Source organism: Nesoenas mayeri, assembly GCF_963082525.1.
Source record: "Nesoenas mayeri genome assembly, chromosome: 1".
In the NCBI taxonomy this organism is placed as follows: Eukaryota; Metazoa; Chordata; class Aves; order Columbiformes; family Columbidae; genus Nesoenas; species Nesoenas mayeri.
In genome coordinates this window covers 120,364,595-120,391,548 of record NC_137541.1, presented here as the reverse complement: position 1 = coordinate 120,391,548, position 26,954 = coordinate 120,364,595, and the positions used below count along the sequence as shown (strand labels likewise).

At 40.0% G+C, this 26,954-nt stretch overlaps 1 protein-coding gene across 1 annotated transcript; it reads left to right on the top strand.

The window, feature by feature from the left end:
- Positions 1-433: 433 nt before the first annotated feature.
- SH3BGR (SH3 domain binding glutamate rich protein) lies at positions 434-26,954 on the top strand (the record flags this gene model as incomplete). The annotated part of the gene is made up of 6 exons (XM_080348062.1): positions 434-478; positions 6,179-6,364; positions 13,016-13,096; positions 20,150-20,287; positions 24,809-24,838; positions 26,889-26,954. 6 exons carry the CDS (start codon positions 434-436, stop codon positions 26,952-26,954), a joined length of 546 nt encoding a protein of 181 aa, XP_080204188.1.

The window sequence follows — 26,954 nt, the reverse complement described above, 5'->3', positions numbered from 1 at the left end:
CTAAGTTTCCTGCTCCCTGTCCCTTGTCCCTTCTCACTTGTCCCTTCTCACTTGTCCCTTCCCCCTCTCCCAAATATTTCTCCAGCCCTGTCTCATTGGTGCGCTACTCTCCTTTGCCTTTTTTGGACTGTTACCCTGTCAATCTAATGCAATAAGGCCAGGGGCAGGTGCAAAGCCCTTGCTATGGCTCCTCTTACCAACCAATCCTCTACTGGCTCCTTGTCCCAAAATACTGAAGAGCCAATGGAGTGGGAAAACCCAGGACCCCAGGGAAAGGCCAAAGCTGCTGGATTGCTGGGGGGGTGGCCCGGGAGGACATTCATTTAGGACCGGGGTTAGCCCAGGAGCTGCAGAGCGCTTGCATTCCTCTTGGGATTGTGGTGACTTGTGGATAGCAGGCGTGCTCTGCTGATTCATTTTCATCACTGTTAACATGGTGATCAAAGTCTTTGTAGCCACATCTTCGGGGTCTACAGCGGTAGGTGTCTCATTTAACATAACTCCTCTCTCTTGCTGGGATCAGGTTGGAAAATTAGCCTAGAAAATCCCAAGAGAACCTGAGTTTGCATGCAGAAAAAAAACCAAAATCCATTGGATTTCTTCTGATCTGCATTGCACACTTGAAAGCTGCTCAAGATGTAGAGAATTCCTGTTAGTGCAGGCTTGCTTGCGTGTGAGGTTTTACTAAAGGTATAACATTTACATATAAATGATCTGTCATTTAATAGATTTACTTCTGTTTGAAAAAGTATATGGAATATATATTCACTGAAGAAAGAAAAAGTGGATATTGTATGTGCACAAAAGCTAAGGTAGATTGTTTGCAGTAGAAATTTATGTATTTGTTTTTAATAGAGACTTTAGGACACTGCTCCTGCAAAAGGGGAACTGTGTCAAAGAAACAGCCTGGAGACAAAGTAAGCTGAATAAGGCTATGCAGAAAGAAAATTTCTTCTCTATCCTCCACCCTTTCCCTAGGTTTTTGGTGCTGTTTGTTTTGTTTAGTTTTTCCCTGGTTTTGTTTTGTTTTGAGGGTTTTGTGTGTGTGTTATGTGTCTCTTGAAATTCTATGCTAATGTTTTTAGTATTGAGATCTACTGCTGTAGCTGTCAGCACAATCTATCAGATGAAGGGAAGGGCATGTGAATAGTAGGGAGGCTGGAAGTCCGAGGGAGGTGGGAACTGGGAAGGGACTGTTTCCTTTTATATCCAATTCCCAGATGAGCTCAGATTGCAGTTTTCCTTTGGCAGCCACTCACTCTCAGTGACATGGCTAAACAAACTGGCTGCGGTTTGCACATAGCTGTAATGACATCTCTCTCTGACACCAGCTCTGTGTCTTCGAGAAGCTTTCAGAATTGAAAAGGTCCAGAAAATACCCACTGTTCATGGGGCCATCATCTCTAGAAAATGAACAAGGGGCTCACTCACTGAAATTCAAATTGCAATATAGCTGAGGATGTTTGCAGTTCTCTCATCACCTTGTCTTGCCAGCCTATTGCTAAGCAAGCACTCTAAATGTACTATTGACATTTTAGCATTAATTTTTTTTTTTTTTTTTTTTTTTTTTTTGGTAATATGAAACCTCAGATGCAAAGGGAAAAATGAAGAGGGGGTTGGACACTGCAAATTTGGTAATTTGTAATCTAGCAGTTACTGCTCAAGTAGCTTTATAAATTGCCATACGCAGTGCTTTGGCAGTCTTTTTGCTCCTGTTTGTTCTCCTGTTTTGGTCTCCTTTGGCTGTCCAGAAAAGAGTTGTCTCTAACTCCTTTGCCACTCATCCATTTTCTGGCAAAAATGGTGACTGTGACTGAAATCCCGGTGCAGATGTGTGTGTGTGTGGAGTGTGTTGGGGCCACCATCATCTCCTGTGCCACGGGCATGAGCTGCTGCCACTCCAGGTGCAGGAGCTGTAGTTCAGTGAGGCAGTCGTATGAGTGCTTTGGTTAGACACTGACATTCAGAGATCACTTACGCAATTAAAACTAAGCATATCAGCTATTTAGCACCAGCCGAACCAAGATCTTTGCTGTACACATTCCATGTATCTCCTCCCAGGCAGCAGCTCTCACTGCTTTCCTCTTGGGCTGCAGTGGAGGGATGTGGATGCTGCACTGAACATGGGGCAATGTGCAGCTTTACCCAGCCATTTTGGGCTGTTAAGGATTGCTACTGAGGTTTATTACCACTAAGAGAGATAGCTAATGCCAGTGAATTGTAATAGGTTTTAAGCTTGTTAATGCCGATCTCCACTGTACGTTAGCAGCCCACGAAAGCTGTTAGTCAGATCCTAGATGTACACGGGAAGGAAGGGTATGGCATCTTTACATAGCAATATGCCTCTGTATTTCCTCCTTTCTGGTGTATTTGGTCTATGTATAGCTGTAGCAATCTCAGAAGGCAGCGTGTGTTCAGATTACTGATATGTAATTGCAATGCCAAGTAAACACAATGTTCGGCCGGAGTAGTTTTCCACATTTACTGATTAAAATGGATGGAAGGTATCCTTTCAATGAACCTTTAATGAGTTTTTGTATATATAAAATAAAACTCACTCATGCAAGGAGCCAGCACAAAGCCCAATATTTCACTAAAATCTTATTAAAAACAAATTTTATATCAGCCTTGTACAGCTTTTCCTGAGAAGAATGAATTTAATCCCTGAAGAGCTTAAATTGGAAGTCTAAATTGTCCTAGTAGCAGTGGTGTTCTATTCACTGTGCCTGTTCTCCATCAAATGCATGTTGTTCATTTTGAATTTCAAAATAAGATGGGCCCAGCCTTCGCTGGTGTAAAGAATGAAGAGTGTTTCTATTCTATGTACTGCACAGTCACCCTACTAATTGCAGCTGGTTATCATGTTAATAAATACTTTTTAAAAAGTGAATGCAGTGAACCCAGTAAAATTCTGGTTAATGCTTGAATGATATAATTCACTGTGGCTCTAGGTCAAATCTTCAGTCTGTATTTTTCCCCCTCAGTGATTCAGAAATTTATTTTAAATAACTTCAGCTTTGTTATCTTTCTGCTCCAAACTTACTTGATATTGAACTAGTCATTAAGGCAAGCAGAAGTGAGGACATTTATATCACTAAAAAGTACTAAATGCTTGGCTTGAAAGAAGCAGGAAAAAAATAATTTTGTTATTAGCCACAGAGATGTTCAGAAATGGTTCTAAGGTACCATGAGTTATGGGAGAAAGGGGGTTCATGTCTTACACTGAGGAAGTCTTCCAAAGTCCTGCTTACTGTTGCTAATGGTTAGGGCACCTCTAAAATCCTTTATTCCCATTTTTTTTTTAACGACATTTTATGAACTTTCCCACCTTCAAATCTGTAGGACTAAGAAAGACTGAGGAAAATGCAGAACATTCCAGTTATATCCTCTAAAAAAAAAAAGAGTAGGAGTTTGTCATCCATGACTCTGAATCTAGCCATATATAAACTGAAGGTCAAATTACAATCAATTTCAAGCCAAATCAGAAGTTAAATATGAGATAAATAATTATCAGAAATAGGTTGTTTGTGCGGTGTTAGAACCAGGAGCTGCAGCAACTCCGCCTACCAACATTAATGTTCCTCTTGCTGTGAGTTGTTCACTGTGTACTGTTTGCTTCTGCCATAGGCAGCTGATTAACACAAACAGTCTGGGTTATGAGGTTTAGATAATAGTATTTAATTCTGCATCAGGTAAAACTAATAGTATCTGCAGCTCTTACACTCTAGCAAGATAATATTTATTTTAAACAGTTTTTTTCTTATTTTAACAGACTAGAAGCTAGGGATGGCGGAACCTAAGCTTTGTTGAAAGGGAAAATGACATTGATGAGAATATATTCTGCTCGCCACCACTTCCCAGGGAATATATGCCCAAGTAATCAGAATTTTTCCCGTATCATCAGAGACAAATGAAAGCACAAACAAGCTCCTGCAATCTCATCCATTCTGAGAAAACCTTTGGATGTCCTTTGGGTTGTTATGTCCTTGAAGATTTCCCTTTCTGAGCACTGTTTCCTGGAGAGATTTTTTTGGTTGCCCAGCTACCTAGTGCCAGCCACAGCAGGGGCTTGCTTTACGGTTTCATACTTAACGTGTCCCAACTTTTTGCTCTGCCTCAACTCTAGTAATTATAAGCCTCTAAACATAGTACTTCTGCATAGTTTAGTGTTGTTATCAGAATTATATAGGCATAATTACATGTAACTTTTTATTTTTCCTTAGCATTTGTCTTTCACACAACCCTCTTCTGATTTTTGCTTTCAGTCCTGGTGGTGTCTGAACCTTCTGTTTATTATGAACCCCAGCCTGAAGAAAAATTGTTTATCTGGGTTTAATTCTAAAATTTATAGCTACAAATGTAAGCAAGGGAGCACAGAATCTGTAGCTCAGTTTCCTTTATCTCCTCAGAGGCACTATCTGTCTGGGGCAAGAGCTATTCCAGGAGCCATATCTACTTCAGTGCCTGTGTCCAAAGAGACAAGCTGACGCTGAAATTGCAGCTGACAGCACTTGAGTACACTGGCTTTCAGAGCATGTGGCAAAACTCTTAGTACCAGCTCCTGCAGATTTTATTAACCATTTATATGAATATTATCCTGCCACTTCCTCCAGTGAAGTCCCTCAGATGATCCTTTCTGCCACCTGAATGTGTTCTGCAAATGACTCTGCAGCTAAATAGCCATTAAGAAAGTGTCCTCTGTTTAAAAAGTGAAAATAAATACATAAATAAGCACCTTTGAGGTCTGTCAGCTGCATGGCTTTTGAGTGCTTTGGATTAGTCCATTCAAAGTGATGTACTTTTTTAATCTCACCATAAACCTCTGTTGTTACCATAAAAATGTGCGGCATTTTATGTTTGTTATTTTTTATAAGCAACCATAGCTGCGTAGATAGATACTTCCTTATTTAAATAAGAAAAATAAATTTTATTCTTAATCACAAAAATTCATTCTTCCAATATAGTAGGCTATTACTCTACTTCATCTTTTCAAGTTTATTAGATTACAGAAATATGTAATCCATGAATTTTTTCCTGTCTCATTATCTGTCTCAAACTGATTTACACTAGCTCAGTGTCACTTTAAAATCAGTTGTTCAGATGCCTAACTTGTGGAAGACATGGTTTCAAATCATATGATGGCTTGTATGTAAAAATGACCTTGATGCATCATTCTGGCTACTGTCTATCTAGGACGCTATATAGACACTGCATGGAGTAGCACAACTGGGAGGAGAAGAGAGTCATGTCTGGAACGTGGTTGTGCTAGAGAGTAATTTAGTTCTCTGTGACCAAAGAGCAGTTTGATAGAATTTGTATAGATCAGTCCAAACAGCGCTTGCTTGCAGTACTTGTAGGGCTAAAGTTTGGCCTTGCAGCTCTTAGACAAGTCAGCCACAGACAAAACAGCAATATTCTTTAGGTGTCGATTAGGAAAAGCATTCCTTTAGCAGAGAACTATAGTGGGTAGTACATCTTCAGAGTAAAAGGATAGGTTGTAAGCTTGATGCCTGCATCCTCGGTCCATGCAGAACTGGCATCAAACCAAATAAGGACCATACTTGAATTTTAGGTGGCGCAGAAGCTGTGTATGGCATGCTTTATTTGTATGTAATATGTTCTTTGTGGTCCAACTGGAACATCACTCTGTTATGTTGGAAATATTCAAGCACAGAAGCTGTACTGGGTTTCCACTGAGCTTTCACTTATTTACTTATGGTTGCATTAAAGAACAGGGACAGAGAGAAACATGGGGCTCACAGAAAGCTAAATGTTGTATGTAATGAGTAGGAAAAATGAGACTGTTACATGTTGAGGAGACTACGTACATTCTCAGACCTCCATTGACTTTAGGTAGGATTGGCTTAAGTATCTGTACACCACACCCACAGATCCAGGAACAGTAGGAGGCTTTCTGCTGAGCCTTGTTTCTTAGATGAAGGTATCTCTGCTTTCAGGGAGGAAAGAAAGAGGCTGAGAGGTGGGTGGGGAGAAGTAATGGCAGAGCTCTGGGTGCTGAGAAACAGTGCTGAATCCCAGCTTCAAAGAGTTTAGGTGCTACTGGAGTAGTGGACCCAACCTGACATACTTGGATTTGTTCTGCTTGTAATAGCAACTGCTTTTAGAAAACAGCTTTCTTTTAAAAGAAGGAATTTTGTTTTTCCTCTTTGCTAACCAGATCAAAAAGAAGCAGCAAGAAGTCGTGGGCTTTTTAGAGGCCAACAAGATTGACTTCCAGCAAATGGACATAGCAGGTGATGAAGACAACAGGAAATGGATGAGAGAGAACGTCCCAGGTGAAAAAAAGCCTCAAAATGGAATTCCCCTCCCTCCGCAGATCTTCAATGAGGAGCGGTACTGTGGGGTAAGGAGCTGTTTGGAAATTCAAATATCTTCAGAGAGTCTTCTTTCACAGAAAGTGACTCTTTTCCATTAGTAGGAAGTGTTCAACTCCTTAAAACACGTTGAGATTCACTTTGAAAGAACAATTATTACAAAACATTTATTTAGGCACAGAAAAGCAGTAAACCAAAAGATTATCCCATTTTAAGAGAAAAATATACATGGAGGGAAAACTGGCTAGAGAGGCGCTGCTGAACAGACCGTATGGATTTTCCCCTGCAGACCCAGAGCCTGTGGAGGACACAGAGCTCACTGCAAGGTGTGGAGTTTGCTGCCTGTGAGGAGCTCAGTGTTTTCCTCTCACATTGTCCTACCTCCTGCTGTGTAGCTCACTCACAAGTGGTCCTGCTGCTGGCTCTGTGCCTGCACTTTCACTTCAGCTCCTGGAGACCAAAGGCATTGCTGTCTGGGTGAATATGGCTTCTTCACACCAAATCTCAGGGTAGCCATATGTGGACCATGAGGGATTACTCAAGGGAGTCCAGCAGCAGGCTACAAAGATGATTATGGGTCTAGAGTATCTTTCTTATGAGGAAAGACTGAGAGAGCTGGGTCTGTTCAGCCTGGAGAAGACTGAGAGGGGCTCTTATCAGTGCTTATGAATACCTCAAGGGTGGGTGTCAAGAGGATGGGACCAGACTCCTTTCAGTGATGCCCAGTGATAGGATGAGGAGCAACAGGCACAGACTGAAGCACAGGAGGTTCCATGTGAATATGAGCTAAAACTTATTTACTTTGAGGGTGCCAGAGCACTGGAACAGGCTGCCCAGGGAAGTTGTAGAGTTTCCTTCTCTGGAGACATTCAAAACCCTCCTGGACACATTCCCGTGTGATCTGCTCCAGGTGAACCTGCTTTAGCAGGTGGGGTGGTCTAGATGCTCTCCAGACGTCCCTTCCAGCCCCAACCATTTTGTGATTCTTTGACTCAACTGGGCTGCTAGGAAGTCAAGTAGATGTCTAAGGCACCAGGGGTTGTGAACAGGAATCTTTTCTATTATGCTATACAAAAAAATAGGAGTTATAGTTGACTGGAATAGTTTTGCTGTGTGGTTTGAATTATTGAAATTATATTGCTTATTCAATAACTATCCAACTCTTTATAACAGAAATTGTAACACTCATCAGATGCTTTTATATTTTCATATATGCTTGTAACAGGTTATATTTCTCTTCAGAGAGTTTGTTCAAATCAGTGATAGATAATATTGTACCAGCATGAATATTAGGATTGTGAATCAAAAGAGATACCTGAGACAATTTTTTTCTCATAGTCTGGATGGAAATAGATAGTCTGGAAAGTACTCTGATATGATTGCTGAAATGAACTTGCAAAGTACTCTGAAACGCAGATCACATAGTGAGCCCAGGTTTAAGTTACTCCACAAATCCAGTGTGAACTACTGCAAAGGTTGTTTTGAGAGAGAAGGGATTTACATGCCACTAAGTTTTCAGAATTAAGTTCAGTACTCTCAGAGCAAAAGTTGCTTGTATGAATAATGCGGTGCAATTGTTTACTCACTTTCTCATAGGAATCTTAAAAGAGAACTTGGTAAATTAGACTTCATGTGCATTTCAACATCCAATCTGCACCAATAAAACGTATAATTTGATATATTTTACTCTGGATTTTGTGGCAGCCAATGTTGCAATAAATATTCCTCATATTCCCTGGAGAGGTTATGCAGTGAATTAAAGAGTAATTGCCTTACAAAGTGTTACAGCTGGTCAGCCTTGCCAGTAAATGACAAATATACTGGTTTTACTCCATGTCTGAAGCTATTTCAGGGGGTAAACCATCTACATCTTGAAATCTATTTCAGTTAAGAAGGAGTCATTTGCAAAGACACCTCCATGTGCAAAGGGGTCCAGAAAATGGTTGCAGCTACTGATTTGAAAACTAAATCAAATTTTCAAGTACTCTAAAAGTTTCCAGAATTCTAATGTACCCAGCTCTCAAAGCTCATTGCTAATGATCCCAGTGGGTGCATAGCAAAGATCAATTTATAGCATCATTATTTCCAAATAAATAAGGTAAGGAGATCCATATCTGTACACAAACCTTACCTTTCTCCTGATGTGAAAGTGCTGTAAAGGAGCTGCACAGTGACTGTGGAGTGGAATTATGTGGGCTGATTGAGAACACAGTCAGGGGCTGGCAGACTGGTACAAAATTCCTCCAAGTCTTCTGTAACATGTCTACAACATAAAGCTGGGGATTTGCATTGTGCTTCCCTGCATAACATGTGCAGGTCCAACAGACCCATCATTCTGAAGTCTAGAACTCTTTTATGCTGTTTAGGGTTTACATGTTATATCTTAATGCTTCTCCTGTGTCTCAGTTCCTTTGTCCTCAGCTACTTCATTAAAATTAGGGCTGAGTATTGCAAAGATCTGTCTGAGTCATAGGCTTCAGTCCAGTATCCTGTATTCATGAAAGTCCCTTTAAAATGTGTTGCTTTTGTTAGTACAGTCTTCAAGGGCCTCAGTCTCGCGGTATTTAGGAACCTTTGAATTGGGTATATGCAGCCAGTTTATACCCATTTCCTGATATGCCAAAGTCACCCTTTAGCTTAAACAGCTCTAGTCCAATGTATTAATACATGGGAATCGAATTCTCTATTAATCTTCATTTTGCTGCATTAAACAACTCAAGCTCTTTACACCTTTTTTTTGGGGGGTAAGACAATTTCTTTTTCTCCTTCCCAAGTTTTTTTTTGATTTCCTCATTCCCAAGTACCCTTTTTTTTTTAAGGTCAAACTTGTTACATTTCATTTGTGCTCATTCTCCTTTCTGAGATCACTGTTTTCTTTCACTTTCCTTCCTATCAATTGTCCTGTATGTTTAGTTCCCATTCACATATGTGCACATATATACACATTAGCAGCATTCTGGCCTTGGGAGATGAAAATTCAAGATAAAAGATTTTCTTCCTCATCCTGAGAAAGATGAATTTGGAGAGAGACATGACAACCTTCAAATATTTTAAGGACTGCAGGAAAAGGAATTAATTACTGGTCTGAATTCAGTATTGACCCTGATTTGAGCAGGAGACTGGATTAGATGGTCTCCTGAGGTCTCTTCCCACCTGAATTATCCTGTAGTTCCATAATGTTGTAAAATATGTTCTGCTCCACACCCACTGGAGGTGGTGCAAGATGTAATGACAAAAAATGCAGCAACAAAGGTTTAAGTCAGACACCAGGAAAAAATATATAGTTTTCAGGAGATTGTCTCATTAAAGGTCATTACCAATGGATTAGAGAAACACCTATTGGGAACAGTGTAGTGGTTCCTGCCTTGGAGAAATGGTCCTTTGACATCTTCTCCAGTCCCCTGTTCTGCAGTTCAGTGAAATTTTGGGGTGGGGTTAAGCAAAGAGGGGATACTGGGGACAGGTGAGGAGACTTCATGTGCTGGCATAGACTGACATAATGAGCAAGTAAATTCAGTCCTGTTGCGAATCTCTTCCCCTGATACATAAAAGTATCTACATCTTCTGGCTGACCCTGAGGGGCTGCTTTGCTTCCTAACTTTTATGGTAAAATGGAGGTTTCTTACGAATGCATTCATGAAAATATACCAACTGTGAGTAGCTTTTCTGTGAGGTCAGAGAAGCTTAAGTCTGTCTTATAAATAGCTTGGATCTTATTTTTCTTTCAGATCTTTGGTATTGCCACTTGAAGAAAGATCAGAAATGGATTCATTTTGTATGCCTGGCTATAGCATGAATTTCATCCATTCTAATCCGTCAGTGTTGACAATTATGTTGTTATTTGCTCTTTTTCTTAAGCTGATTCTTTGCTCATGTCTAGACAGACGTCTGCATCTGTGTCACTTTCTAAATATATTGAGCACTCTGTTGCTCTTGTCTCTGCTTTTGCTTAACAAAAAAACCCTAGAAAACTGAGGAAGAAATGAAATGTAAACTTCTGGTTTTCTCTGTAAGATGAAATCTGTGTTTCCCTCTGTAAACTGAAATCCATAGAATAAAATACCCGTGTACATATTTTTTTAAAGAAGCTCTGTATTATTAGGTAAGACTTTCATTTGATGCTTCACATAGCTGCTGAAGTCAAATATATGGAAATCATAGGGACTTCTGGAGGTCTGCAGTCGAGCCTGCCACTCAAAACAGAGATAGCTTTAAAGTTAGCATATGTTGCTTGGGGCTTTGGCCATTTGAGTTTCAGAAGTCCCCAAGGATGATGTTTCCATGCCCTTTCTGTGCGCTCTGACCTGGTACCGTACCACTTATGGGGAAGAACTTTCTGCTGATGTCCAAACGGAGTTTACTGTTTTGCTGTCTGGCACTTCTGCAGTGGTCATCCAAAGGAGGATAGTGTAGAGAGTATATGTGCATATGCCCTCATATCATAAAGAAAAACTCATGGAGTATTTTTTTTAATACATTTCACTGTGTTTTTCAAAGGCTAGTTCCAAAGGCAAATGACACCACTACTCTCTGCCTAGATCATTTGTGTCTTCTCATATGCTACAATATTATTGCATACTTGCAATAAGTTGTTACTGCTAGTTTTTCTTACTGCCTGCCTTGGGAACAATTACCTTTGGTCATTCACCAAGTGGAGGTATGAATGAGTCACCATTAGGAAGGTAAGAGTGCAAATACACAATACAAAAACTATTCCATGGTCACTGTAGTCATACACAATAGCTTACTCCTCAGTGTAAGCAGGGTTAAGTGACCTTCCAATTACTGCAAGATACCACATTTACTGTGGGATGTCATTGTACATTACCAATTACCAAGGAATACCTGATATGATAGAAAATTGTCTCCTGTTCTGATAAGGAGTTCATCTGGTCATTCACACGTCTTGCTTGTGCCCTGGGGTCTCATTGTCTACAAGGCTACATGTCTCTGGAGATTTTTAGTGCACTTGCCATCTGCTGATTTTCCTCTGAGGAGGAATTAACAAGATGTATAAAATGAGTTCAGTTCATGGCCCTTTCTTGTTACAGTCTTCTCTTTGTTTCCCAGCTATTGATATGTTGTACCATGTTTCCCATGTTTCTCTGGCCTGTCAAAGGCCCATGTCAAATTCCAGACCTTCGAATTGCAGAAAATTGTCATGTTCTCATTTGCTGTATTGCTCCTAAATTTATGGATTAGACTTTGGACACTGGCTTTCTTAAATACTTAGGGCAGGCTTGAGTTAGATGAGAAGGAGAACCCTACAGCAACATGAAAACAGCAAAGAGATGCTTTGAAAAATGGATGGCCTGTAGCAGCAGCAGGTGTTTTATGTGGTCAGGGCTAAATGTGCTCTGGGGCTTCTCCCAGGGCCGGGCAGTTCCCACTGCCTGTAGCTGGGTCTGCATGAAAGCTCATCTGTCCCTTAGATAAATCAGTGAAATGGGCTGTCACTTATCCTGTCTGTTAATCTATGTTGCCTCTTCCAAACTGGACTGGAATTACATTGATTCCAGTCTTGTGGATATTAAGGTGACTTCTAAACCATCCGCTTCAGCTTTTTCCTAGGATTAGCTTTGGCCAATAATTTTTTCTCTCGAAATACTAGAACAGCACAATAAAACAGCTCAAGTCCTAACCCAGCTTTACAAACAAGTCTCAAGGATGAGTCAGCACCTTATTATTTACAGGCTTCTATTTTTGGAGTTATTTGGGATGAGAGGGGGGGTGATAACATGGTCAAGACAGTAGTTTAGAATTCAGCAGACATGCTTTCAGTCTGCTGTCCTACACAGAGCTGCTGTCTGGCTGTGGGCTGGTGACTTATGACCAGAGTTTCTGTTGAGGTGTGGAAAACATGTGGATTTTAACCCATGTAAGGTGTTAGTTATGAACTTCCCAGTAACAAGCTAGTGATATCAGAGCTTCCTTAATTGATAGGAAAGCTGTACAGGTGAATACAGTAAAGACCTTGCAAGTTCTAGATGGTAGGATAGGAGCCATCCCTAACATCTTTTCAGTTATATTAGCACTGAAGAGAAAATGGGCATTTAACATAATGATTTATAACTTCGGTTCACGTGTGAACAAGATATTTTGGATGTACATACACACAGAATCACAGAATTACACATCAGAGGAAACAACACAGTTGTTTGCTATGTTTTTCTGAAAAGTAACTGCATTTTCTAACCAGAGTGCCTTTCTTTAAAAGAAACATTTTCCTCATCATTTCACGTGTGCTGTTATGGAGTCTATTGCCTTTTATTTGCTATGAAGCTATCCAGGGTTTTGAGGATCTATTTTGTATTCTTACTTACAGCAAGTTTTATTTTAACATTTGAATGGGAATAGCTTTGCTATTGGTGTGTACAGCCGAGGCACATTTAAATGAGATGCTTAATTTTATCTGATTCTGACATGGATGTGACATAATTAAAGTGTAAGTCTCTGGAGAGATTTGCCCATTTGTGCATTTTGCCAGCCAGTGTGAATTTCCCTTTATATGAGTTTTCTTCCTGGGGCTTAGATAATGTGGGTGCTTGTACAAGTGCATTGTCATTCTCATCAATACAAGAAAGAATTGCCTGGGCTAGTCTCTTCCTCCTGTGCTTTTGATTTGATTTTTGTTACCAATCCTCTATTATTTGTTTGTTCTTTTTTTTTTTTTTTTTCAGGATTTTGAATCCTTTTTCTCTGCTAAAGAAGAAAATATTATTTATTCATTCCTGGGTCTTGCTCCTCCTCCAGGCATAAAGGTATGCACTGCTGTCCTTCCACGGGGGCCATTTATTTGATTTTAATAAAAGATGGAGATAGGTAGTGACTCAGCATGTCAAATGAGGAGCAGTGACAAGCATTACATTAGATGCTGGTGCAGCCAAGTGTTCTTAAAGGAAAAGAAAAAAGTGGCTGGTTCAGTAAATACTAGAAATCACTTCTCTCTTCCCTTCTATCACTGCAGGCTTGTTACCATGCCTCCAGTTGAAGATTTTTTATGGTGTTGTTGTTGACAAAGCAGTATTTTATCATGTTCAGCTTTAAATGATGCAAAATTTCATAATGCAATGTATGGGTTGTTTTAATTATTATACAAGAAACATTCTTTTCTCCCTGACTGCATCAAACCTTGAGCAAATAGGGTTTGTACTGGCTTCCAGCGGTGAGACTGGGGTGTGGGGCCCTTCCATCCCCTGTGGTTACACGCAGACCAGCCCTGTGGGGTTTGCTCCCTCTGCCCCTTGAGGAGATCTCTTAAAGTCTTATCCAGAGCATCACAAAGTCCCTTTGGCAAGTTGTCCTGTTGTTCTCCATGCACTGTATTTTGATGATGTTCTAGTGTATTTCTAGTAAAAGGAAAAGATTTTTCTTTGTCTTTTTTTTTTTTTTTTTAATTTTTTCCTTCAGCAGAAGCAATGTGTTTCATCTTTAACAGAGCCTTCTTCTAATTAGAAGTTTTATAACTGAGAGCATTAGAGCTCTCGTGTCCTAACGTCAGGTTACATGATAGCCAAATGATGCCATCTTTAACGTGAGTGATTCAACAAAAGAATTGAATCAAGAGAGCGATAAGCCAGAACGAGAGCAGAGATCTCTGCTGCACTGTGGTGACCTGGCTGAAAAAGTGCCCTGGAGCATGAGATCTGCTTTCTGGTCCAACTCTGCTGCCAACTGTGTGGCAACATTGAGCAAAACACTGTTGTACATGTCTCTGTTTTTCCTCTTCTGTAAAAGCAGGGTGAAAAAGGAGACTTTGCTAAGTGCTTTGCGAGTTACGGATGAAGAGATACCCAGGGGAGAGCCACGGTTGCTATAAATGTCTTTGACGCTGATTCCCTGTGTGATAAGGAGCAAGTGATTTAAACTTTCTGCTTCAGCTGTGCCATCTCCCACCAAGGGAAACAAAAATTACTTGCCTACCTCACAAGGGTCTTGTGAGAATTCATTTAATTAACATCCACACAGCCATGGAAGGCTTAAAGGACTACACGTATTACATATTATAATCATCATAAAAGATATATGGAGAATCAATGAGATAAAGAAAATTGCATTTTTCCATCTTCCCACTTCATGTATTATCTGCTCCTTCATGCAAGGTTCTGTTAGATAGTGTGTCTATGAAGCAAAGTAGCAATTTTTTAGAATTCATTAATTCCCAGCTGTCAGCAGAGGCTATTACAGTTTCTACTTCCTGACAACTTTGTAAATGTTGAAAATAATATGTTCTATACATTCTGCTGAGCAGATAACTGTTAGTGCTATTGGTAGCAAGCAAATACAGTTTATGTTGATTAATTGCTGCATTGGTGTTGGTGAGGATTGTTTCAGTCCAGAAAATGGAAATAATTGAGAGTGTTTTTTAAAAATCCATGTAAAGAGTAGAAGTACATTTACATCATCTCCCTTTTAGAATCTATTCCTGAATTCAAGAGACACATATAAGTGTTTTAGCATTTATTGCAGAGGAGTTTCTCAGCATCTTTACTGCCTAACAGTCTGGCTGTGGTTTGTCATACAAATAACCTTGCTGCACTGCTTCTGCTTTCCTTTCATTAGGCTGTGAATTCAACCTTAGCATGGAGTACAAAGGATGGCTCGTGACATTGATTTCCAGCAGCATGAATCTGGAATAATAAGTCAGGTGTGGAAGAGATAGTGATGATGACACATGACAGGGCTTCCAACTAATATCTTCTTAAATAATTGTATTTTGGCTTTGGAACATGGTGGTAATTTATGAAATACGCTAACTATAAAGCGTGGAAACACCACAGAGCGGTCAGTAAGCATTTGCTTTCTAGTATTTTTTATCTCACTGAGTCATTATAAAAAAATAATATGAAGCTGACAATGTGTTTTATACTCTTGCCTCGGGAGATTCTCCTTCCTACTTCGTGCAGCTTTTGTCTCATATTGCACTAGCAGTAGAGAAGCTCTTTAATGACCATGAAGCTGTTTCACAGCACAACCCACTAGCATCCTGACCCAGGGCTATTTTAGAAGTATTTTCTAGAGCAAGCAGAGGAACTTTTTGCTGCTACCTCAACAAATTATAACTTTCCAACAAAATACTTCTAGGTAAATTCATTGCCATGTTAGCCTGCTGAGTGCAAAATACATGTTTTAATTTTGCAAATTCACATTTTTGTAGCCCTAGATTCTCTCTGGTTTAGGTGGCTATGACATGTGATCAGATCTAGTTGACCAGGGTTTACATTGAAGTGTTACTGCCTGGTATTGGAGCTCTGGTGGTGCCGGAGCCTAGTGTGCAAACTGATCTGCACTTACAGGCTGAGTCTGGCATGTCTAGGACACATCAAAGAGCAGACTAACTGTAAGACACATGTAAAGAAGCTCTGAATACACACAGATATGAAGATCCTTCTTAGATCTGCAGCACACATGCAAAATAGTCTTTATGCACTTATTTAAGTATCCTATTACTTACAAAAAAACTCTGTAATCGTTTCAGTAAGAAATAGCAAATCAACATCAAAGCTAATCAGGCTGGCTGGGAAACAGGCTGAGGGGCAGCTCCTGAAATAGGGACCTGCTCCTCCCTGCAGCCAGGTGTGTTCGGACCTCTGCTAAGAGGTCTGGTCAGGTACCACCATACAGATGGACAGCTGCTGTGGCCATCACTGTGTTCTTGGATGCAATACAATGAAACACTTAGATGCCTGGATGACATATGGAAACTTCTGCAGATCTTGATGGAAATGCCCAAGATCTAAATGCTGTTTAGAACACTGTGGGAGTTGGGCAAAGGTCTTCGCACTTTTTTTCCTATATACCAAATACGGTTTTGTCGCTAAAGGCTGCTATGTGGCCATAAAACTCAGTAACACTACAGGAAATCAGTTGTTATTTTTGCTATTTCAGAAAGGATCAATTAGTTCACATCATTCTCTCTCTTCTGTTGCCTCCTCATTGTACTAGCTATCATATTTTCTACAACATCATTTAACAGGGGTGAGTTCCAGAGTTTTCTATGCCTAAGAGAAGAAGAGGGCATAGTGTTTATGTTAATAGGTTTAGTCTATTAATGTTAAAAACCTTCTCACTTGAAGGAATACCTGATCTTAAATACTTCTAACTTCTCAATGTGTTCCATGACACACTGGGATTTAAAGGACAGCTACACTTTGTGCCTGACCCAAAGATCGCTCAAGTTAGTGACAGATTTCTTCATGATCCCATTTAATCTTGGATTAGTGGCATGAATGGTGATGTGCCAACAGTATACGCATGTATGTACAGTCAGGTGTGTCAGTCTCAACTACCCCCAAAGGTGGGTGTATTTCTTTTTGAAGCTCCCATCATTATTTATGCTTAGTCTAAGACTGTTCTCAACATTCTTGAAAATATTCCGAAATACTGGTCTTGTGTGAACATCCTGTTAATAGCTTTGGCTGCACCACTGGTTTCCTGAAATGACACAGGTGAATTGTTCTACAGATGAGATGTCTGTTACTTAAACTAAGATGTCAAACAGTATGCTGCATCATTATACCTTCTGAGTATCTTGGCAAGGTTTGAATGTAGGTAACTAATTGCTTTTTATTTTGAGGAACAAAAAGGCTTTTGACAACTTCATTAACTACAGTGGAATACTGTCTCTGTTTCCCAGAAGTCCAGAGAGACAGTAGCTTGTAGCAAGATCATTTAGGTTTGCAATTGCTCTCTGAAGCTGCTTTATTTGAGCTGAGGATCCATTTTCAAATCTCGCATATACCTAAGTCCTTAATCTTAGTATTCTTGGTCTTAATATTCATGATCTTGACATCCCCAAATCCATAGATACTTGAGCTTTAGTCTTTTAGTTGAAGAAGTCTTCTACTAGTTTACAATATGTGCATTTTATTTAAAGGAAAAGTAACTCATCAGCCAAACTTTATGAATGGGACATCATTTTAAAAATCAAATTTTGTGTTGCTCTGCAGGACTAGTGTAACAATGCTATTCCAAATATCACAGTTCTCCATATAATCAACAAGGAGTCTGTGTGTGTGTGCATGTATCCTGGCTGATAACACATTGCTTCTAGAGTTGAGTTCTTTCAGCCACAACTTTTATTTGCCTTATGCTCTGAGTAAGTATGTGATTCGTCTGAGATAGTTTAACACAATAGGCATATTTTAATTAAAATGCCACTTTACTTTTATGTATTTTATGTATCTGCCAAGAAATATTGAGTATGTGCATTTTAAAAAGAAATGTTAAGATATATGCTGAAAATAAATATCTAACCAATTTAGTTTTCTTGAACACTATAATTTTCATTTTAGGAACTGCTACAAAGTAAGTATCTGTAAGGAAGTTATCATTTGCTTAAGGAAACAATGTATAAACACAATGTTGCACAAGAGAATTTCAATGTATGTCTGTGTTACTACAAATTTTAATCCTCAAATATTCTGGTAGTTTGTGAGAGAAAAGCAAAATGTAAATTAAGCCAAACAAATGTCTCTGTAGATCTATTTTTAATATTAATGCCACCAGCATCAGAGTACAGTGAGCCCACAGCTTTATGTGTACTTGACGTGAGAATCGCAGAAAAAGTGGTCTTTTCTCCTTCCTTTGGCTCCTTCTGCTCACTGCCAGCTGCTCATTCCTCTCCCCAAGCATCCTCCACATGCTGGCAAAAACATTAATGCAGCTGCATAGCGGAGTGTGCAAATTGTGTGAGATAGAAATGGTTTTATTTCTAAAGCTTTAGTCTTGATCAGCCTCCTGCTCCAGCTCACCAGTCGGCAGGCACAGGCTTTTGCTGCCAGCAGCGCTGGGAAGGGCTACTGGGGGCGTGATGCTGGCTGCCGAATTTATGTCGTTGTTGTTATTCTCTGGGAGAGGAAGGGGAACTTATGAACCTATGTGTTCACTGTCTGTTCATTGCAAGTTCTTTACCTATAAAGCATATTTTCCATGACTTCAGGAGAAGATTGCCAAAAGGGCACCAAGTCTTATAGACAGTGAAATTTCAGGAAAAAGCTAAAATTTCAGAAGTATTTTGTTCATCTTCACTCTGTTGTGATATCTGCTTCCAAACATTCCTGACTTTCTATCATTTTTGTGCCCATCCAGCAGAGCATCTCAGCAGGAGGGCGTGACTTACATTGCACACCACATCATGGGACGAAGGTCCCCAACTCAGTGCTCACCCAAGTCTGCTCTGAGGCTAAAAGCCAGGTAGCTATGCTAGTGTCATGCTTCTGCAGGCCAAGTACACTGGCTGAAGAAATCATTTGTGATGAGGACACTGGAGGAGGACTTGTGAAGCTTGAATAATAGGGGATCATGACTGGGGGCTTTTGTTTAGCCGTAGAGACAAATGAAATTATGGAAAAGGAGAAAAAACCCAAACCAGCCAGGTGGATGCGTTGTAAGGACTTGGTCACATGGATGATAAGGGAACTCGTCTTCTATCAGGAACATGTTTCTCTTCCTGAAAAGTGCAGGATTTAGGATAACACAAAACAGGACCACCCCTGAGTCTAATTCTCTGTTGCTGGAGGCAACCACACCAGATAGCACCTTTCAGAAGTGGCCAGATTCCTTTTTAATGAATTAGGTCCTTAGCCTCTGCTTTTCTATTAGAAAGATCTTCAAAAATTTCATGCTGCTGATTAGAAATTTTATTTACAGCTAGTTTGTATGCATTTTGCATCTACCTCCATGCTCTTCCTCATCCTATCCCTCCCTGATGTTTACTCTGATCTATTTTTAGAGAGCCGTCATATCCCCTCACAGCATTACTTTCAATAGATTAAAGTAATGAAGCTTTTTTTGTCACCATTTCATAAGACAAGCTCTCCACTCCCTCAGATATCCTGCAGCCTCCCAGGGCACCTGTTCCAGTCTGAATTTCTCTTTCTTGAGCCTGAGTGACTGGAACAGTACAGAGCGACCCAGAGGAGGTTTCACCTTGGCCTTATACAATGACATTAAAAATTGCTTTCAGCTCTACCAGCTCCACCTCACCTCATATGTCTGAAGTTCACATTTATTACCTTTGTCACTATCGTATCACATTCATGGCTCAGTTATTCTGTGATTATTTAAATACATCCATCTTTTTCTTCTTTGATGATAATGAACTGACAAGCTCCCAAAATGCAGTAGAAATATCTGTTTCTAATCTCTGTCTCAGAACTACCTGTCCCAAATAATGTGACTTTGCACTTCATCCTGTTTCTGTTATTCCACTTGAGGCCATACAGGTGTCCTTTTATCTGACACAGTGTGTGATCCACTGTGACCTTTCACAGCTATCTGGCTGCAAGTACAAGAAGACCTAAGATAAAGAGCCTTCTAGGATGTGATTTTTCATGGTGCTGGAATAAATAGATTTGATAGATTGGTGTGTAAGTTGAGGAGCAGTTTCCTAATGATTTTAAACAAGCTAAAAGACTATCCTCTATATCCTCTATTCTGTTTTTCTGTAGCTTCTTGATAAAGTTAAATTGGAATGCATGCTGGCGAAAAAGTCTCTTTTTTTCTGAAGCCAGAATGTGCCATCAGAGTGAGCATCATTTTCTATTAAACTTTCAAGTTAGAGAATCTACTGTGCTCTGAAGAGGAAGAAGTACTTGAATTAATGTTTTCCCTACACGAAACCCATGCATTTACCAGTAGATCAACATGCCAACAAGTGTTCCTTTCACAGGAAAATGTCTAAAAGGGTACATATTCATTTGAGTGCTGAAGCGAAATTAGAAAAATGTCTCCCAAAACAGTTAAGAGTTTTATAGAAATAAGTTGTTGTTTATCTGCCATGAGACTGACAATGACCTCTCCTTTGCTGTCAGGAGAATGAAAAATCCGATGCCACAGACAAAAATGAAGCACACACGGAAGACAAGGCAGATGAAGGGTCTCATGAAGGGGCTGATGAAGGGGCTCATGAAGAGGCTCACTCTGCTCAGTCACCATCAGAAGATCAACAGGTAATTTTTCCCTTTTCCCCGTGTGATATGAGGGTTTTACCTGTGCTAAGAGCATGAAACATAAACCCACAGCCCCTCCTAGTGTGCCTCAGGGTGGGATGACTTATTTGCAGTGTGGTCCTGCTTGTCTTTTGGATGCATTTTATTTGACATTATAGTGATATGAAACCTAGATAAAACTCCAGGGAAATTTGCTCTGAATCTTTGAATCTTGAATAACAGGAGTTGTCTTTATTTAACATATTCTTTTTGCCTCTTGTTACCAAGCACATTTTGGTTTTGTTTTGTTTATGGTCATTTGGAACCAAACTCTAGTTATGGAGAATAATTTAGGACTAGACATTTGAGTCCTGTCTGTGTGGGAAAATTTGCTGCTATCCATGACCATCATCTGCAGTGCTCATAAATCTATCTGTTAATGTTTGTTGTCACGTACCAGCATTGACTGCTGTTGCAGCAAGCCAGGTCTGACAGTGTCTTCTCCAGGTCACCACCCCTGGGCAGTGCAGAAACGGAGACCGTTGTTATCCTTTCTGGCTGCATCACGGTCTGATATTACAGTCACATGGGCAGATCTCAAACTGCAGTGCCAAAGGTTCTTGAAAGGAGCCATCCGAGTTCCTTTAATTCCATCGTATAATATCCTGCAGTTAGCCAACATCAGTAAAGTCCTTGTTGTTGAAGGGTAGATGGATCCTGCAAAAAGGGCTCATTCTGTTATGTGCTGGTCTCTTCCTCAGTGGGATGTTTATGTTACTGGCCAGGTTCTAGACCCAGTAGAGACTAAGCAGAAATGGATCCTGTGTCTGGAGATAGGGATCCAGCTGCTTTATTTCTCCTGCTGCTCTGACACTTTGGCATTTAAAGATGGGTTTATTTTGATGCTGCAGTGTCAGGTGACTCTCTTCCCAAAAAGTCAGGCCTACTGCTGGATCAAGCACTTACACTTGTTTTTTTCTGTGGTTTGGAGATCAGATGGTCCCAGTGGAATATCTATCACAAATGCATAATCTCTTTCATTAACGACCAAAATGATTTTGTTTTTCCCATCTAGCGGTGATGTTTTGCCAGAGGAAGCAGCTCTCTGTAAGCCTTTCCCATTATCATTTTTAACAATGACTGAACCAGACATTGTTAGGCTGGAAAAGCACCCTTTTACATAGTCCCATGCAAGTCTAACGTGCTGGCAAGTCCCATTTAATATTTCAAAATGGCAAGGAGGAGAGACAGTCCTCAGTGGGAACTGAAATTTCTCCTTAAATTATATCCAAGCACTTTTCATGATTCTAGAAATATCAACTGGCTTGTGAGTGCCATCACATGCCTTTTTCCTCAGCTCTGAAGAGAAGCCCGGCATAAAACTGCAGTGCATCCCCTGCCTGGATTAGGTTACTTGCCATTCTGGCTGGCAGTCTGCTGTAATGTTCTTCAAATGAGAACAGAATGCTGGAACATGTCTGCAAATGTGTCAAGCAGCTGTGTATGAGAGGTTTTGTAGTGACATAATGCAATACCACTCCTATGCACCAAGCACCTTGCTCTGTTTCTCACAGAATGGATGGAAGCTCTAAGTGGAAAATATATTCTCCTTTAGTTTTACAGGGAAGGGAGTGCCAGAGGAGAGAGCAGCAGGCAAGATAGTGTGTTTGAACAGGTTCTTCTGTGGTTATGAGGGCATAAAATATGGTTAGTCTTACAAATCCTCCCCTTTCACCTGCACAGTCTTGGCAGTGTTAAAATGGTCTTACATAAGGAGGAGAAAAGTCTTCCTGAAATCATCCAACTGATAATCGGCTTCATGGTGTCAAGTGTATATTGGCTCCTAGGGGAAGAATAACAGCACTATTTCTGTTCCTGTTTCACTTGTACTCACCACTGCAGGCAGCGAGGTACCAGTGGCTCCTGCTGGCAATGCACAGAAAACATTTTTCACCCTCTTCCACCACCCATTTCCCATGGCACCTGGGACAAATCACTTCAGTGATGTGGCATCTGTCTGCCTTGCCACAGTTCATCCCAGTCATCACTTCTGCTGGGATGGCATGAATCATTCTGTAGAAATTCTGGTATTCTCATTGGCTACAGACAGCACACAAAGGACAAGTTTAGATGAGAAGAATGACTTTGAGGCAGCTGCAGTGAGATGAATTCCACCTTTTGTCTCTGTATCTCGTTTTATCCTTATAAAAGAAAATTAAAATAACATTTCCTTACCTGGCCAGGACTTTCTGAAGTTAAGTACATTTAAAGAATGTCAGATTGCCATTGGAGGATCTTCACTGGATGTTAGGTCCTAAAAGATATATGTAGTATCAACACAGTGTTTTCAGTATTTCCCTCTCTTCCTCTCATTCTGCAGCCCAACACATCTTGTTTGAGTGCTTGGTCAGACTGAATACATGTTTTCCAAGTGCTCCCCAGCCCATGGCTTTTTTAATCCTAGCTTGTTAGGAGCTGGTTTCTGTATACTGGGTTCTGAAAGGGTGACCTTTTTCTCAGTGGCCCACTGTGTTTGGCAGCCAGACAAGTTGCATCTTTTGAATAGAGTCAGGTCCCTTTTAGAGCATCAACTTGCTCTTTTGACAAACCCTCCAATCAAAATGCCGTAATTTAAACATTATAGTTTTATGTTCTACTTCTGCATTAATATACTAGAGGGAATCTAGTATTGGAATTTTGGCTTTATTTAGCACTCAGTTTCAAACCAGCTTAAAAACGACTCTCTGATGCAGGGTGTAAAAAGCCAGCTTTTCTCCAGTGATTTGCCAGAGAAATGCCAGTGCTATGGAAAAATTCTAGAAGAATCTTGGCAAATTAAAGATATCTCAGTCTTTGCCAGTGATCAGAAGACAGATAACAAAATAAACTGTGGCTGTCTCAATTGTGGAGCTTCACAGAGGGTCCTGGATTTCAGAAGGCTCCTCTAGTGCCTCAGTAGCAGGCATGGCAGCCGATGGTCAATGTGGGGGCTGCAGCCCTCCCCTGCTGCTTCTGCTGCCCTCACTGGGGGATGCGGGAGTCCAGAAGCTCCAGCTTTTTGTCTCAGGCTGGTACGACCCTGAGGAAACCAGCGAGAGACCAGCTGCCTTTTGGAAGGGGCAGGGATGAGGGCACAGTGTAAGGGCACAGTGTTAGAGGTTGTTCTTCACACACCTCATGTTGGCTGCCTGGGCTTCCACAGCTCCAGCCCCTTGTTCACATAAGCGTCCAGGACAGCCCGGAGCAGATGTTGAAGCAGAAAGTCCCTCACACGGATCCATTAGTAAGTAACAGGAACAGCTTCCAGCCTGGGTCAGCAAGGGACAGCTGCACTAGGATTTATTTAGATTATGGAATTTTTATTCACCTTAAACCTGTTGCATACTTTCCTTCCTTAATCGCTTCATCAAGCTTATCCTTGACTTCCTCCTAATCGTTTTTTCATTCTTAATTCCCATCCTCTGATAGAGAAAGCTGCGAAACCATTTCATTTGGATATAGTGTCCCTTTTTCTTGCTTTGTCCCTTTGTTTTTGAGGAAAAGACTGTGACCTTCTCTGCATGTGGCACAGCAAGGGCTCTGCTGGTCACTAAGTGTGACGGTAACAATTTTTCTTTATTTTTACTGTCTGATTTTAACTTCAGATTTTAGCCTGGGGTTTAGGATATTTTGTAAGTAGTGTCCCAGTTAAATCAGTTTGCAGTACAGATCAGGCTCACTTCAGGGTAGAATTATTTTAGAAATTTGTTAAAATATTGTACTATAATGCAAGTCTGGATCCTGTCTCAGCAATTCCCCAGGCCATGTACAAACCCTGGCACTGCAACTTGACTTCCTTATCTCAACTCATTCTCTGCAAACTCCTATCAACCACTCATGCCTTCTGCATGGTACTATTCCGTTTGCCCTTTCTCTAGGATTTTCTGTAAGATTAGCTCTTCTCTCCAATAACCAGCTTGGTGTCAAACATTAAATTCTATTCACTGTGTATTTATATTTTTTCTCTTTTATCTCTCTTTTCTCCATCACTTTCACTCAAACTAGTCTAAAACCAGCTTATATAGTTTATATTATTTCTTGTCCTCTGGTACTGTTGAGCCAAGGCATCTGTTCCAGCCAACAACAGTTAACAGATTGCAAGCCAGATTCTGACTGATGATATATAGCATAGATAAGTCTCTGTATAATTCTGTTTTAACTTTCATTTTGCAGACCAGTTAGTTACCAAAAAAAAAAAAAAAATCCCACCTGAAAAAAACCAAACAAAATCCCTACACAAATGCTTGTTTGTCAATGGAGCAGATTTAATTTGAAGTAACTGAGAAAAAGGGAGCTGTATTTAATGATTTTATAGCCCTTTTTCAAAGTAAAAGCTTAGCTTAAATGTGCTTTGTGAGTTAATCTGGAGGATATTATCTCAAAATAAGTCTACTGAACTCCACATCATTTTCCTGAATTCAGTGTTTAATTTCTGCTGTGTTTTGCCTGTATGACCTTGGATATTCTGTCTTTTAAACATTTTATTTTGTATCTTTTATGTAGGAAAGCAAGGAAGAACATGAAGCAACAGGGGTATAGTATATTTTAACATTTTGCTTTCATCTTTTGTTTGTGTGCATTTAATTCCTTTTCAGTCTCATCTCTTCCCTCGAAAGTTAGTAAATTTTTATTCATGAAACTAAATGTACTAGTGTTCTATTCTGCTGGAGATAATTATTGGTCATATCGTTGTCTTATTGTTTGGGAACAAAGATAGGCCTTCAGTCAGTAACAACTGTAAATGGAAGAAAAATTATTTAACAGATTATTTAATCAAATTTTCCAAGGACTCTCAAGGCAACTGTATCTTTGACAATTGCTAACAGACACCGTGCTGGTTACATTTTTAGTCTTGTGAGTGTGAAAGAGTCATTCTGACAATTTAGGCAATTCTACCTATATGGGAAATATTTTCCTTGTCAGAATTTGTAAGACCCAGGTGCAAATCCTTATAGGTTTTTCTGCTTTGGCCAGCATTGCCAGTTTATGCTTCGAATATTTCTTCATCGCTCACAGTGAAACTAATGATTACTTTAGGCTATTTTCCACTACCAACCTGCAATTAATGAGAGGATACATTCACGTCTTCCCATAGCCAAGCTGCAATGCATACATGTATATGTGTGTACACATGCATGTATACATATGTATACATACACATACCCATTGCCAGAGCTGCACATTGTGGACCTGGCAGCTGAAACGGAGCTTCTGGTCCCATGGGCAGAGCCTGGGGGCTCCTGTTGGGGCTGGTGAGGGTGGCTACAACTGGTTAGTGCACCCTGGCACTGCTAACAACTGCATCAAGCAAGAAAAATACCCATTTTTTTTTCTGTAAAAGGCACTTAACTTGGACTTTGAACTGAAGTTGTTAGTATCTGAGAGATGTTGCTTGTCTATGGGCTTGCCTGGCCCTGTTTCAAAGAACGCTAATGAAAGGCACCTTTCCAGGGGGAAGATGCTGAAAGAGAGGATATTCCTCTTCTAATCGAGCTGACCTCTGTGACATTCTTATAATGTTTCTGGTTTTGTAGGGATGACCCCTCAGTGCAATGGTTTTCCCTTAAAAACAAAGATTCAGTCCAAGAATCTGGTTACTACAAGTCCATTCCCATGCACATGTTTAAAAAGGATTTTACTCGGATGTGACTTTCATAGAGACAGTGTGTGTCTGTGAGGAAAACCTAAGGTCTCTGCTGCTCCTATACTAACTGCAGTCCAGACTGAAAACAAATTCTGTATTCTTTGATTGGTTGATTATGCCAGGAAGAAATTCCATAACTTTTTCAGTCTAGATAGTACACGAAAGTATGACATTTTGAGATAAAGCTTGCTTATACACACAGAAGGAGTGCCTTTGAATGAGAGTTTGCTGGAAGAGAACAAGCAGAGAAGCCTATAAGGCAATTTTTGGTTGTTTTTCAGAGCAGGATTACACTTTAAAGCTTCATTTCCTAGCTTTTAGAAGATGATAAATACAGATTGTCATCTGTGTTACTTAAACACTAGCTTGCAGATAACTTCCTTTGGCTGACTGAAGCAAAGGTCTATAGCTTTTAAATTGTGCCATTTCTCCTACATGAAAGAGAGAAATAAGAACTTCTGAAACAGATAGAACACTAACTCCAAATGATTTTTAGATTATTTAAGAATCTACTTCCTATGCCATGAATCTTGACCTGTTTACTGCTCCAATAAAGTGTATAATTAAAAATACCAAACTTTTGTAATATTTACACGTTTCATATACTCATTTAGATCTCGAACATCTTTTTACAGCTTAACCATGTACCTTGTTCTGGCCTCTCTAAGAAGAGGGTTCTTATAGTCCAGCACTTGCCTATTAACTCCACAAAGCTAGAGCCCTGGCATATTAAGATTAGAAGCTCTATACATTGCTCCTCTGTTCTATGTTTTAAGCTCTAATAATATTGCATTTACTAGAAACATAGCAGTTGCAAAAGCAGAGCTCTAAATTTCAAGACTGGTTATTTTTTCTTCAATTCGTACGTGATAAATACAACTATTTTCTATAAAAAAGGAAGAAGAAGAAAATCAGGAAGAGGGAGAAGAAAATCAGGAAGAGGAAGAAGAAAAGCAGGAAGAGGGAGAAGAAAACGAAGAGGTGGAGGAGCAAGAAGAGTCTTAG